At 41.5% G+C, this 15077-nt stretch overlaps 1 protein-coding gene across 1 annotated transcript in view; it reads right to left on the bottom strand.

The window, feature by feature from the left end:
• Positions 1 to 15077, bottom strand: part of Pcnx1 (pecanex 1) — a 134174-nt gene that overhangs the window by 39728 nt on the left and 79369 nt on the right. The window contains 7 exon segments of the mRNA XM_032908069.1: positions 597 to 707; positions 1189 to 1360; positions 4080 to 4112; positions 7157 to 7310; positions 9573 to 9775; positions 11489 to 11546; positions 12899 to 12989. Of these exon segments, the coding sequence (XP_032763960.1) occupies positions 597 to 707; positions 1189 to 1360; positions 4080 to 4112; positions 7157 to 7310; positions 9573 to 9775; positions 11489 to 11546; positions 12899 to 12989 (822 nt within the window).

Below are 15077 nucleotides of genomic sequence, written 5' to 3'. Positions count from 1 at the left end.
CTACAGTCCAAAAATATTACATAGAAAACTCCAGCCAACAGAGGAGTGCCGCGGATCATGACCTTTACTTGGGTGTAGCAGGTGGACGTGTGGTGCATGCACATATGTGTACAACATGCTCAGGCCAGAGGAGGTGCTGCAGGCCATTCTACCGTCTTAAGACAGAGCTCCCCACTGCCTTGGAGGCTCGCACTTTCAGCTAGGCGGGCTGATAAACTGCAACTGTTCCACTCCACGATTCCTGTTGCTGGTTTTGCTCTCACAGGGATGCAGGAAATGCAGTCCATACAGGTCCCTGTGCCCCAGGGCTCGGAACATCCCCTAGCAATGGAGGGCAGGGGCACCGGTATTCTACAACTTTCGTTTTGCCAATTATTTGTTACTTCCTATACATTGAATCTGCAATGCCTGGACTTTTTACCACAATGGCAGACCTCACTTTTTCCTTAACTACAATTCACTGCCTTTCTGCCTTCAATGATTAAATAAGCATCTTTCTTTGACAATTTCAATTTTAAAATAGGAAGTGGAGATGTACTGCAATGCTCAGTTTATGACTTCATGGCCTATGTTATAGCAACCTGTAATTTACTCACCGTTCCCACCAAAGATATGGATATCCAACTGTTCACAAAGGTACATTACAAACGTGTTCACCTGAGGCAGGAGACCAATGAAAAATACTATTGGGAAACAGAGTGTAAACACTATGGAAGGAAAGAAAAGTTTATTAAAAACCACTGCATCCATCCTCCGGCCCAGTTAAAGCCCATAAGCAATGAAGTCAAACTTAACACTGCCTACTGTATGACTGGACATTAAATTCCCCCAAAACCATTAGGAATACGCTTAGCAATCATCTTAAGAGGCTGGGGTACAGCTCAGTGACAGAACACCTGCCCCACAAGTGGCCCCACATTCAATTTCCAGCACAGAAGAAACAAAATCATTTCAACCATTTTTTTGTATAACAAGAATCTAAAATGTATATTAAAAAAAAAAAAACTTTACCCCACATCCTCTTCAAGAACAGAATTACTACACTACTCAACATTAGCCTTTTATTCTTAGTTGCCCTAACTATTTCTCAGGCAGACCACAGTAAGCAGAATAAGCTGACTGTATCTCTTTACCAGTGACCAGCAAACACACTACTGTTAAGATCAGAGATACCTTCAGGAAACTCACCTATGACCAAGTCCCTGGCTGACAGCAGCACCAGCGGATTGGTGAAGGTTATTCCATACAACTTGAACTTGCTTGTAGTTAGGTTTCTGCTGCCATAATCCAGAAGCCAAATGAGACCACAACATAGACAGAAGTAAACTGGTCTGCTGTAGGCAATGATGCGATTATGGCCCTGCAAACAATACATTTTCACTGTCAGGTTAGTCTCGTTGAGAGTCACAACTAACTCCTGAGTTCACTGTTAGCTTATGTTTTAATGACCTGAATAATTTCCATACGAAAGGCAGGTTTCTTCTGATGACTGCAGAAAATGTCAGAGACAAGTATCTAAAAGAGGATAATACAAGGAACCCTGGGATACCACCCGAATCAGAGCTATCAGCGTGAATTCAGTATTTTAATAGGGATATGAATAGATACAAGAGAAGTGAACGCATACATACATATGAAAATACATGTACAAGTTACCCATCTTTACCCACTGAGAGAACCTAGACACATAAAATTCTAGTATAAGGTTACTAGATCATCTTGATCTTGGTTGATGAATACTATTCACAAAAAAAAAAAAAAAAAAAAAAAAAGAGCTGGGATTTCACAGGAAAGACAAGGTAATGGAGGCCAGTAGGAAGGTAGGAATTCACTCTGGATCATACCAGCCATTAAAGCAATCATTCTCAACCTGTGGGTCACTACCCTGTTGGGGGTTGACTGACCTTTTCACAGGTCATCGAAAACCACAGATATTTACATTATGATCCATAACAGTAGCAAAATTAACAGTTATGAAATGGCAAAAAAAAATTTATGGTTGAAGGTCACCACACCATAAGGAACTGTATTAAAGGGTCTCAGCTTGAGGAAGATTGAGAAGCACTGCACTGAAAGCTAACGAGGTTATATCTAAAGGACACGAAAGCATCCGACAGGCTTCGAATGGCCACGTGAAGGCTAAGTATCAAAGCAAGTACATACGATAGTCCACTGTGCTACAACCCTCGTGTGCACAGATGCACAGATCACACGCATGCACGTGCACACAGCTGTACATAAACATGTGAACATAGAGACAGAGAAAGAGCTGGGGCACAGTCCAGTAGTGGTAAAATTGTCTCACATGCACAGTCCTGAATTCATTATCAATACCACAAATAATCAGCTAAGACAGAAGAGAAAACTATTCCTTTCAGTAAGAAACTAGTTATCAGAATACTGGAACTACAAAATCAATGCACTGATTTAGGCAAGTAACCCGTAGACACTAAAGTTAGTGGAAGTCTGTAAAACACTAAGATATGCATACAAAGTCAAGTTTTTCCAAATCGAGACTTAAAACTGCAAGAGGAAAAATGACATTAGAGTAGAAAAGACGTTCTGAACAAAGGGTGCTTGGCTTCCCCGAGGACATCTGACAGTTGCAAACACATTCGTCCAGGTGGCAGTGACACTAGCATCTGCCTGGGAGAAAAGTCAGAAGCTCCCACAATACACATGGCATCTCCAGCCTCCACCCAAGCTTGTCCAGCCAAACGTTAACACTGCAGATCCAAGGAAAACTCAAGCTGCGCTCTCACCTAAAGATCAGAGTTCACACCACCAGAGTGTGATGCCTGCAGGGTACTCCCACTGCCCAAATACACTGACCTCTCCCAACAAAGAAACATCCAACACGAACTGGGAGATTGTCTATGGCATAACTGCCCTAGACCCATAAACAATTTGACCATCAAGAAAAATAAATACACAGGAACCACTCCAGGTTAAAAGAGAGTTAAGAGAGCAGATGAGGAAGCCTCTCCTGTCAGCTAAGTGAACAGAGCTGACCTGAGAAACACCTCTAGACTGGACAGGAGCATCATGCTAGGGCTGATGTCCTAACTTTGACAGTCATAGTTCATGAATGCACAAATGCTCTGAGGAAACAGGCTGAAGTACTAGAGGCACAGAGACATTAGGTATAGAGACACTCGAGAGACCAGAGGGGTGCCTGACTCGCAGGTGAGGGTTTAACCCTGGAATCTGGGTTTCTTTCTTCTACTGCCCTTGATTACTCTTCTGCAAGCCAGAAACCACATCAAGAGTTCAGTCACACAGCAATGCATCAAAATGTCATTATCCTCCAAAAGTATCTATCCTCATAGATGACAAACATCAGCCAAACGTCTTGTGTGATTTACTTTCTGTTCTAGTCACATTAACTATTTCAGTATAAGGATAAAATTATTACAATCAGGGATGAAAACTCCACTAAACGTTATTCTTGAAGCTTATTGTTTTAAACTAGTTTATTTGTTTGTTTATTAAAAACAAAACAGGATGCCACTCTGGCCCACACTGGCCTGGAACTTACATAGCTCTGGCTGGCTGTGAACGCCCAGAAGCCTCTGCCTTCAGCCTCCTATGCTGGGATAACAGGTGTGAGCACAGGACCCTGCTCTGCTCTACTGGACAGAGAAGACCTTTCACCTCTCTATTAAACAATGAGCCGTCCAATCCAGACCTGGATCACGCTATCTGCCCAGCAGACAGAGGCTCATTAGCAAGGACTGTACCTCATTACTTAGCACAAAAGTCTTAGAATTCTATTTCCGACACGTATTCACTGTTTTCAAATCTTAGCAAGCACAATCAGCTGATGTGGATTACGTCTGCCGGACGCTCTTGAAGCAGGCTGCCAAAAAATGAATTACGCTGCTCACTCCAGCCTGTATTCCAAATCTGTCAGCACAGTGTCGCTTCCTTTTGTGCTCATAAATCAACCTACACAGTGTGTCAACGCTTAGATGAGACAATAAATACAAACACAATTCAACCTGTGCACACCAGGAGAAACTATGGGCTTTGGTTAGGTGCCAAGGAGATGAAACTTACAGTCCTTTCAGGAGACTTACATGTCTGGGAGAGGAAGAATCAGGCTGAACACTCTAGAAATGAACAGAAAAATACATTATTTTACTCAAGTATCCAGGAATTTCACAAGCAACTTTTCATTGTTTAGTTAAGTGCACAAGCTGTGGGCCCCATTTCAGATATTCACTTCCTTAGAGCACATTGCCAGGTCTTCATCCCTCACGCTCACCCTGCTCCCTTCTTGGTGCTGCCCTTCCTGCCTACACATCTAATAAATACACAGCTCTACATGTGTGTCTTGGGTACCTAACTGTAGACATGTATGTATCCAATTATGTGTGTGTGTCTAACTACGTGTCTATATTTATACGTGTTATCCAACTATACATATGTGTCTAACTATATGTGTGTACAAACAAATATTTTATGAATACGAGATAAAACCTGTAATATTTATCTGAGTTTGGTTTATTAACATTGGTGATCCAGTTCCATCTATTTTTCTGTAAAATGAATGACATTTAATTTCTTTCTTTCTTTGGAGACAGGGTCTCTTCTAACCCCGGCTGTCCAAGAACTCACTGTAAATCAGGCTGGCCTCAAACTTAAAAAAGATCTGCCACCATCAATTCATTCCTCATGGATGAGTAAAAGCATGTGTGCATGCATCTAGCTCGTTCTAAATTCTTTTACTTTTTGAGTTTATACCTTTCTCTCTTTCCTTTCCTTCCTCCAACTCCTACCACATACCCTTCCTTGCTCTCTTTCATATTCATGGCCTTTTAGATTTTCTGTTACATGCACATGTGTGTGTAATTTACATGTGTGTTTGATTTCAGGGCTGACCGCTTGTTATTCAATCACTAGTCAGAGGTTCTTCCCCGGGAGGGTCTTTCCCCACTCTCAGCATTTCTTAGTCGCTTGTAGTTCTTTTTTGTCACTATCAAAATCATTTGTCACTTTTAAAATGCTTTCTAAGTGCGTTTAGCAAATGTCTCCCAATCAAGAAATTATAAACATTAATTCCAAACATGAAGCACCAGCTCTAGGAAGTGTCTCACCAAAATAGTAAACTCAGTGCACACTGCCCTCCATTTTTACTTATTTTGGCCAGTTAATAACTTGCAACTACCCAGCTTAGTGCTTTGAGATGGTGTTCAGTAGATGGGTCAGTCTTTCTGCCGGGCTCTTTACTACATGCAAACCATTTGTAGGATATGGTACTCAGGAGACACATAGGAACGTGGGTGAGCTTCTAAGTCCTAGTGAGGTGTGGTGGCTGAACTTACTATCTGCCGGGCACACCAAAATAGTCAAGGGGAACGTGGTGAAAGCCTGTGAACACGTCCTAGTGTCACCATATAGCTCCTTCTCAAATCAGAGAAGCTAGCTCCTCCCTTCCAGGCTGGTGTATTAGCAGTCACGACCACACACTGCACCAAGCATGCTCAGTCTGCCATCTGGCATCTGGCCCTTGGCTGCATATGAGCCTGGGTGATTTTTCAGTTGTTAACCGCAAGTCTTCTGAAGCCCTAACTCCTGCTTCCCTTTTCTGTTTATGGCATTACTATTTTTCTAGTCAGCTACTTAAAAAACAAAGCCTGGAATTAATGGAGTGAGGGACGCTAGAGCCAGAAAACGAGCTCCTACAGATGAGGGTGACAGGGATAAAGTAACTGAAGAAAAGTCAAGTCTCAGGAGCAGCAACTTTAACTTGTCCACAATTTAATCAGAGAGTTAACTACTGTTATTGGAGGAGGAAGGAAAGAACTTGAAATGTCTCCTCCTGTGAAAGCAAAGAGACCGGAAAAGAACACTTTCAACCAGGGGTGGTAAACGCTATCTCAACCATGTCTGTTAGTATCTAACAGGACTAAAGCCTGCAATGGATGTGAAGCCTTCACATCTAAATCAGGACATAACTCAAACAATGGAGTGTCAACTAAAGCAAAAAAAAGCTGCTTCCCCGGCAATCATATAACCCAGAGGAGGGCAGACAAGGCCCACGGGAGTTCTCACGAAGTCAGCACACTGGAGTAAAGAAGCAACAACAAATGCGTCGTATGAGAAGCAACAGCCACCACGGCTGCACAGTCACAGTGAGATGTGGCAGTGAGGATGTGGCAATGGAGGACAGAATTAATAGATGTTAATGACAACAGAAAATGGGGCTGGCAATTCAGAAACAGCGATAACCTACATGGTTTTCTTCGGATGTTAGCTATAATCAGACAGAAAAATCAAACCAGCCGAGAGCACCAACAGAACTGAAGCAGCGGCTCCCAGCCTGGGGAGGGTTCCACACAGCTAAAGGAAATAACCTACGCAGAGTCAGACATGCTGGCTGAAAGAAGGAAGCACCCTGTTAACAGCCTGCACCGGTTTTAGGCAGTTCGGTCAGACATCAGACGACATGGTGGATTCTCCCATTTCCTAAAATGCTTAAAACTGACAAGACAGGTACTTCTTAACCGCTAATCTATTTAATTAGTTAATTTGTTAATTAATTTAATTCAGTCAGTACCACAGGGACATCAATATTCTCTTTTTGATGTCCCCTAAGAATAAAAACTATCTCTACTTTTTGACAATATGTTATCCACCAATGAAAAATTTAATAAATCTCATCCATAATACAGAAGGCTCAAAGGTGGGAAAAGAAAGCTTAACGCTGATAAATTAAACCAAAATAAATCTCAAGAACAAAAATTCTTATTTTTTAAAAAAGATCCTCCTCCCCCACCCCTCTACCCCCATGTATATGACTACACTGTTGCTGTCTTCAGACACACCAGAAAAGGGCATCAGATCCCATTACAGATGGCTGTGAGACTCCATGTGGTTGCTGGGGATTGAACTCATGACCTCTGGAAGAGCAGTCAAAGCTCTTAACCGCTGAGCCATTTCTCCAGCTCTGCAAATTCTTATTTTAACAATCACTTTTAAAGAATTAGTTTTTAGTAAATTCAATTTACATACTATTACTTTTTAAAGTTTATACCCTGCCTTGGACCCTACATCATCCAATGTAAACCTCCATGGAAAATAAACCAAAAGTTATCATCCTGTGGCAAGTTGGTGGCCTTAAACACAGCACGGAAGGCAGAGACAGTGGTACCTTGAGCAGTGAGTACTGACAGCTAGCTATCACCAGGCAGAACTGGAACACCCAGATATCTCTGAAGAAGCCTTGGATGAGAAGGATGGATCCCAAAAAAGCCACAAGAATAGCCAGGACAACAGCTAATATATTCTCCAGGATCTCACGGTTTCTGTAGATGGAAAATTAATAAGCAGGTCTGTCATGAATACAAGAAATTCATCAGACTGAAAAATGGAAGGCATCTCTATGAGGCCTGCTAGGGTTCAGTTTGGATGCCTGGTCTGAATAACATTTCAGATTGTAATGGAAAAAAAAACCCTACCATCTATGGACATGATTACACAGCTGCCCTGTGACACCATGACTCTTGCCCACCCTCATCCTGCTGTAAGGTGAACACATGCTCGCCTTTAGCTTTTGCAACATTTTCTATGTAGATGAATCCAAATATCATCAGCTTTTTATTCCTCCTGTTTTCTGCCAAAGCTGAAAGTTTTCTATAGCCTCAGGGACAAGTCTTTTGTTTCATGTATTTTGCGGTCTCATGTTCCATGTTTATGCTTATGACTGATTGCGATTTAGCTTTTGTGATATAATCCAAGGTAGAGATTCAAAATTTATTTTTTGCATACAGAAATCTGCTATTTCAGTGGCAGGCCTCCGCGTCAGTGATTTGCATAGTATTTAAATAACTCTTGGGCCTGGAGCATTCTCTTAGAAAAGTTCCGAATGGTGGTTCCCACTTATTTAGCTGGATCTATGATAATTATGTCTTTTAAGGACGTTGCCTTTTCCATTTGTCTGCTGTCAACTGAATGTCACAAAGCTGTTGGCACTGTTTTTACGCTCTTTCATTCCCGAGGGGTTGGTAGTGACATCACACCTCACAGTTCATCGGTGTCTCCTCCTCATCACTGCTGCTCCCCAAGATGCAGCCTCTTGTCCCCTTGGTTTCTGTTTTCTTGTTGTGTCAGGATAAGCGCTTCTGTGTTTGGCTTCCTGGTGCAGAAGTGAACCAGAGACCTGAGGTCTTCCTCACTGGCCTTGAGCAAGCCATGCCGTGGGCAGGGTGCTCCTCCCACTGCGTCTGCTCACGTTACCCTGGTTTCCTCACTGTGCACTGAGAGCTTTCATATAAAACACAGTTTCCACCACCACTTCTTCACGCTTTGTCTCTTGAAGTTGCTCCACGGCACACCCACTGGTTTGATGCTCTTCCACTGCGTCGCCCTGCGTGGTCCTCCTGACGTGCCTATGGCTTCACTCACCTTTCCTCCTGAGGCCTGACTACCAGTATCCAACCCAGTCCAGATTCCAATGGTGACACCGCAATAGTCAGCTCCTAAGTAGGATTTGGGGTGTGTATTTCTATCTTTCATGTCTCCACTTAATTTTTCAAATAAACAGAATACAGTTCTAATTATTTTAAAGTAATATCCGCTCATAGTTAGCATCCCTACAGATTATAGGTTGGTCTTAATTTATTCCTTTTCCCGTGTGTTCTATTTTCTCACTCTGCAAAGCTGAGCAGATGCCAGTCGTCACTCACTACTTGCTGGGTGGGACGTATTTCTGGGTTTCTATTAATCTTGAATCTGTTATGCTACTTCGATCCTTGGGGTCTTGCTTTTATGATTTGTTTAGTAGGTCTGAAGCATGCACAGGAAGCTAATGCTGCCACACTTTTAAAGCAAGGTCTTCCTAAGCAGACAGCTGTTCAGATACAGGAACCAGTCTTGGTCAGCTGAGCATAGGAAAGCCCGCTACACATCTCCATTGCTCCCAAACAGCTTCCTTCTATGGTATTCTAGACTACGGACTCCAGGACCCTCAGTTTCACCACTGTATCCCAAGATATATACTGAATTCTATGTTCTCCCTTCCTGAGTCACAAAACTAGGAACTCGAAACACACAGAGTTATGATTTAGGATGTGCACTATCCGCCCCTCAGGCTGTCTTCTACTGACTTTTCTCCACGGTTCTGTCTGCCTCTGCTTGTGTATAGTGACGGTAAATCCAGCAGTGTTTCTACTTGTTGACTGGAAGCAGTTGCTGGTCAGCAAGTCTGTAATAAACAAATAGGCCTACCACTAAGCCTCTACTGGTAAAGGACAGGGGACAGGCTTCCTCCACCAACCTGTATATTTGGGATCACAGCACCTATAACCGTAAGATCATAAAACACTCCACAAACTCTTCTAAGAATCAACTCACATTAATAATAAACACATATCGTTATGGAAAGAGCGAGCGGTTAATGGGTTTGAGAGAATTAATGTTTAAAAGTTACTGTAAGTCTGATCTCAAGAGGACGAAAATAGAAAGCATTTTACAACATGATTCTCGGGTGAAAACATGAATAGCTAATTAGGAAGAATTCAGTTTAAGAATCTTTTCTCCACGTCTTTAAAACCATGCTCCGATCTTACCTATCAAACAGCGCCAACAGAGTGAGTCTGTCAAAGTTAATGCCAATCCAGAGCTGGGGTAGGATCCAAAAGCGGTAATAGTGCTTCACTTTTTGGGCAGCTTCTTCAGTGGGACCATAAGTGGCTGCCAAGTCAGGGCTTAGGTCAATGTCCTGCTGCTCCAACAGATCTGTGTCAATGGTCAGCAATCTATTCAACCGAATCTGTGGGAGAGAAAGCTAAAAGCTTGCTGGAACTGAAAGGGTTACATACTCTTAATCAAATTAGGACTCAAAGTTTCTCAGCTAGTAAATTACTTAAGCTCCTAATTCTCTATTTTTCCCAAGGAGTTCATTCCTTGTGAAAACTCCCTGATGCTTACAATCGACAGAAGGTAACAACAGGCAACAAATCAAATCAAATCAAATCAAATCTGGTCAACCGACCTTAAGGTGTTAAAAGATGTTAGGCTGGTGAGGTCAGCAACTGCCCTTTCTGAGGGTCACTGGGGCCTCCTCTTCTGTCCTATTTAAGTCCCTTTGTCATTAAGGTATGAACCATACTGCCAATTTAAATCTGAGCCCTTACCTCTCACCCCCCACAGTCAGTCCCATGGTGGGCATTTGTTTTTAATGCCCCTTTTGTACTAGCAGGCTCCTCACCTGAAGCTACACAGCACAGTACAAACTATTAATTTTGTAACTTTAATTTTTCTATTCACCAGTTCTGCAGTTGCCCTCCCTTCCTTCTGTCAAATGTGCTGGCCTTGCCGCAGCAAAGGGGAAGCCAGCACTCAGTATTCTGCAGTCTCCATTCCTCAGCCAATGAGAGTGGAGACAATAGTACCGTCATCTTTCCTGCTTCTAGAAGGCAAAGCCTTTACTATCCCAAACCACATGGAACAGTCAAGACAAAATTGCTGGTCTTGATGTTTAAATATTGATTGATACTTCTCCAAACGTTTTCTTATCGTCTATCCTAGCGTCTCACAATTCTAGCTCTATAGATGTTTTTGGCAAGATAATGTTCACATAGGGGCTGTGCCCAACACTGCAGACTGACTCTCGGCACCCCTTGTCCCGTCTCCTATTTACAGCGGCATTCCTCCGGTTGTGTCAACACACACGTTTCCAGATGCAGCCAGATATCCACTGGCGGGAACCGCCGCTCCACGCCTCTTCACACCCCAGTCTTAAAGCTGCTCACACTCATCTTCAAGGAGCCACTGGACAGCCATTGGACAGAACGCTTCACACAAAAGCCATCCACGTCACCAACAAGGATTCTACTTTATGCTTTCCAACTTAAATCACAGGCATCGTCATGTCAAAAGCAGTGTTTTAAGATCCCCATTCTGTCAGCTGTATACAGCACAGTCTCATGTAATCATGCCGTTACTCAGTTTTCTCTCAGCACACACAGTCGTCAGGAAGTGAGTGAACAGTCAACAGATAGTTTTTAAACAACATCAAACCCTCCGTTCAGTGTGAGACTGCCGAACAGCACAGCAGATGGCTCGGCAGGTTACGGTACCTGCCGCCAAGCCTGAGTGTGATCTCCAGGACCAACTCCTTGAGTTGTGGCCGACCTCCACATGTGCACATGTTCTCATGAACACATAAAATGAACGATTAAGAAAACAGAGAGACAGACAAGAAGAAAGAGCACGGCACAATCAGACAATGGTAAGCGGTCCTTTTCAAACCTGCTTAATATAAAGCAATGTACCTTTGGCTCACACATACACACAGGGCCAACTCAAGTCTGTGAGGGCACAAGATCCATGGAGACAAAACAAAGGGGATTTTGTCCCAGTTTCCAAAAAGAGCAACATTTTGTGATTTCATTACTTTGAGTGATTTTATGGGCATCTATATAAATGAACTATTCAGATTGAATCTAAAAATGTATCACTCTATAAAAATTAAAAAGCTTACCATATCATGTGGATAAAATCGAACTGAGGTAGAACTTGATACATGAGAATCTGTGTCACTAAAATAAAATGAAAAAGACTTTAGGGAGTAAATAGCTGGTCAAACAGTGTTTTGTTTGTCTGGTTGGTTTTTAAATTCAATTAACAACTGGACAGGGTTGAGACTAGCTTCACTTCCATGTAAATACCAAAGAGCAGGTCTTCATTCCCCTAAGTTATGACCCAGAGCTCTGTGTTAGTGCCTAAGTTCAGCCTGCCTACTGAGCTGACTGGAACAGTACGGACAAAATAAACTTAATCTACGATACGAAACAGACTGACAAGGACCGATATGGTTGCTTGGATTTCAGAACTTGAGACTATCACAGTCACAGTGCAAGGGACCACCCTCCTGCTGAGTTCCTTGGGGGAAACCCCCAACCCCACTTTTCTATCATCACAGAATCACTAACCTTTCACTTAGGAATTTCTGCCAGGGTAGATTCTGAGATAAGACTAGATCAGCAGTTAACCTGAGTACTGTAAGTTCCACTGGTTTAAAAGGCACTAGAGAAAATATGTGAACTGCCGAAGTTACGTTAACAGATACGTACAGCCCATGGGGGGAGTCCTATGAAAGAATCAAATGGCTATTGTGACAAAGTAAACTAATTAATCATGGATTTCAAAGCAACAGTGGGAATTGAATTAATAAGGCTATTTCTTTAAGAAAAAAATCAGTATACTTTATACTATAAAAGAGTATATGATTTAAATATCTAATTTATTTGTTTTTTTCCTAGAATTTTTAACAAAATTATTTAATGGAAGAAAACTAACTTGTGAATCTAAACTTCACTGTAGCTATTTTTCTTACTAATATATTAATAGATTAATATATTTCTTTTTATATCATATAATATAAAGAGGACATTGGATATCTAGTTAATCTGGAACTGGTCAAACTCTATCCCATAAGGTTTAATGAAGATTTTTACTTAATTTTTAAGTACAGAATAACTTATATTCTTAAAAAAAAAAAACACTTTCCCCACAACAAAACAGAAAAATCAAACAAAAACCATCCTTAATTCTGTAGAAATGAATGCATTATAAGTATTAAACTTGATATAAACATTTTTAAAATAACTGTCTATTTCGCAGGCGAGCTTACAGTTAGTAACAATTCACTTTATGTCTGAAAATGAGCGAGAGTGGACAGTACTGCTCTCACAACAAGACAACTCATCTGACCAGGGTAAGTGTAGCCATTCCACAGCATGTATAATCTTCTAAAAATATCAAGGCATGCAATAGCAGTGTGTATAGTGTTTTTATCCATTAGAAAAAATTAAGTTTTAAAACAAGCTTCTACATCTCACAAGGTAAACCTTAAACACTGAGTCACACGGTTTGACATCTCTACACCTACCAGATATTGGACGCTCTTCTTGCTGCTGGTTCAAAGTTCACAAGTGACATGTCACAGCCCCCCGTCTCATAGAGCGTGGATGAGAACTTACCTAGCAAATGAACAAGTTTTAAAAGGAGTCACTAGGAGAGTCAGTTTTCTTAATTTCCTAATGTTTTACATTACAAAACTCCTCTAACCCATCTTAAAACCACAGTCTCCATGCACTTGAGAAGGACCTGGGGTAAAATGGCAGCGTACGTGATCAGTATTCAGGAGGAGGTTTGAGTTGACTCCCTTCTTCTCCTCAACTTAGATAATCATAGGACAAAGGACCGAATGTTTCAAATCCACCTTGACATGAGTGGTGCTATGCCAAACTGCTTAAAGGTTGAGACAGTTCAAACTTTACAACAACAAAATTATTATTTTTATTTTGCTCAGAAGAAATGAAAAGTCAAAATGGCTCAAAGGAAGTTAATATTGGTGCTAATTATTAACATCACTAGTTATACAATATTTCCACAGGAGTTGTGTAAACATTTTGGAGTGACAATTTTATAGCTCTATAAAATCTAAAGGGATTAAAAATCAAACTAGCTAAACACACAAGAATTAAAACCTAGCTCTCAGAAGCTCTACTCAGTCCCATGCCCCTTCCCAGCAGCCCCTGCTGCAAAGCCGTTACCCACAATGATGGCACGGTATGGCCTATGCCACAGTACCCTACTCAATGCCACCTGACTGTGATGGCACAGTCTAGAATAATTCCTCTCTATATTTGAAAAGTACGAGGAAAATAAGTAAAATGAATACAACAAGGAAATAATAGCACAAAAGCCCAGTTGTCTTAAAACAAACTCTACTGTGTAAGCCAGTTCCTATTAATGAAATTTTAAAACCCAGACCCCACTTGAAATGCCTTCCTAAGGATGTATGGAAGCCTAACTATGATGGAGGGCACATAAATAAACCAACATACATTTTTATGAAGCCAACAAGATAAGGTATATAATTTGGCAACTACATGGTCTTGTCAAGGAGTTGAGACTTCATGAGGGTTTGTTTTAGAAGCTGGAATAACTGAGATTCTACGGTCTCTTATCGAGGCTGGCCTTGAACTCCCTATTTAGTCAAAGATGACCTGGAATTTCCGTTTTGCTCTTCTCTAATGTCCACAGGCATGTGCCTCTATACCCAGTTTTCACAGTGCTGGGGCTACAACCCAGAGCTTTGTGCACACTAGACAAATGCTGGACTCTGCTACATCCTAGTCCTAAACATGAACAATCTTTAAACAGTGTAATCTAAAATTGTTTTCACAGTTTCATATATACACATAGTATACACTGAGTTCTGATTACTGGCACTCAATATCAAGACTCTTAAAGACTTCCAGAACATTTTAACTATAATTGAATTTTTAACAGGACCCCATCCCAAGTAGTAAATAAGATTGCTTTATTACATTCTACTGGCCGCAAGATAAAATATGTAAAATTTTACTCTACCATTGTATTGTCTGTCACAATAACATACTAGGATAAGTCAAATAAATAGGTCTATGAAATAGTCACTTCAACAAAGACAGAGGGAATTAACTCCCTACATTCTGAGTGAAGGGGCAATACGGAGCTAGTGACAAGTCCCAGTATTTTAACTATTAGAGCAAACATAAAAAGAGAAACATTCTCTGCCTGTGTGTTATTTCTTACTTTTAAAGGGTAAACTATGAAGTATGTGGATTTTCAAAGACTGCTCAATCTCTTGCTTCAGTCAGTCCCAAATATTTAAAAAACCCAACTAGCGGCCACAACTGGGACAATAAAGCTGTCAATCTGCTTACTTCCTACTGGAAATTCCCCCAAGTATAGTAGAGTGGGTTGCAGAAATTGCTATTGGAAAAAATAAGCTGTTTGCCACGTTCAACAGGAGAGGAACGTCTACACTGGGTGTCACGTTCAACAGGAGAGGGTTCAACAGGAGAGGAACGTCTACACTGGGTGTCACGTTCAACAGGAGAGGAACGTCTACACTGGGTGTCACGTTCAACAGGAGAGGAACGTCTACACTGGGTGTCACGTTCAACAGGAGAGGGTTCAATAGGAGAGGAACGTCTACACTGTCCCAAGGCACAATGTGCACATATTTCAGATCTCTGTTAATTTTGTACTTAACAGTTCAAATCACTGCAGGCTTT

The sequence above is a fragment of the Rattus rattus genome, chromosome 7 (assembly GCF_011064425.1).
Source record: "Rattus rattus isolate New Zealand chromosome 7, Rrattus_CSIRO_v1, whole genome shotgun sequence".
NCBI classification, from domain to species: Eukaryota; Metazoa; Chordata; class Mammalia; order Rodentia; family Muridae; genus Rattus; species Rattus rattus.
The sequence above is the reverse complement of the archived record's forward strand: the minus strand, read 5'-3'. Positions and strand labels throughout refer to the sequence as shown.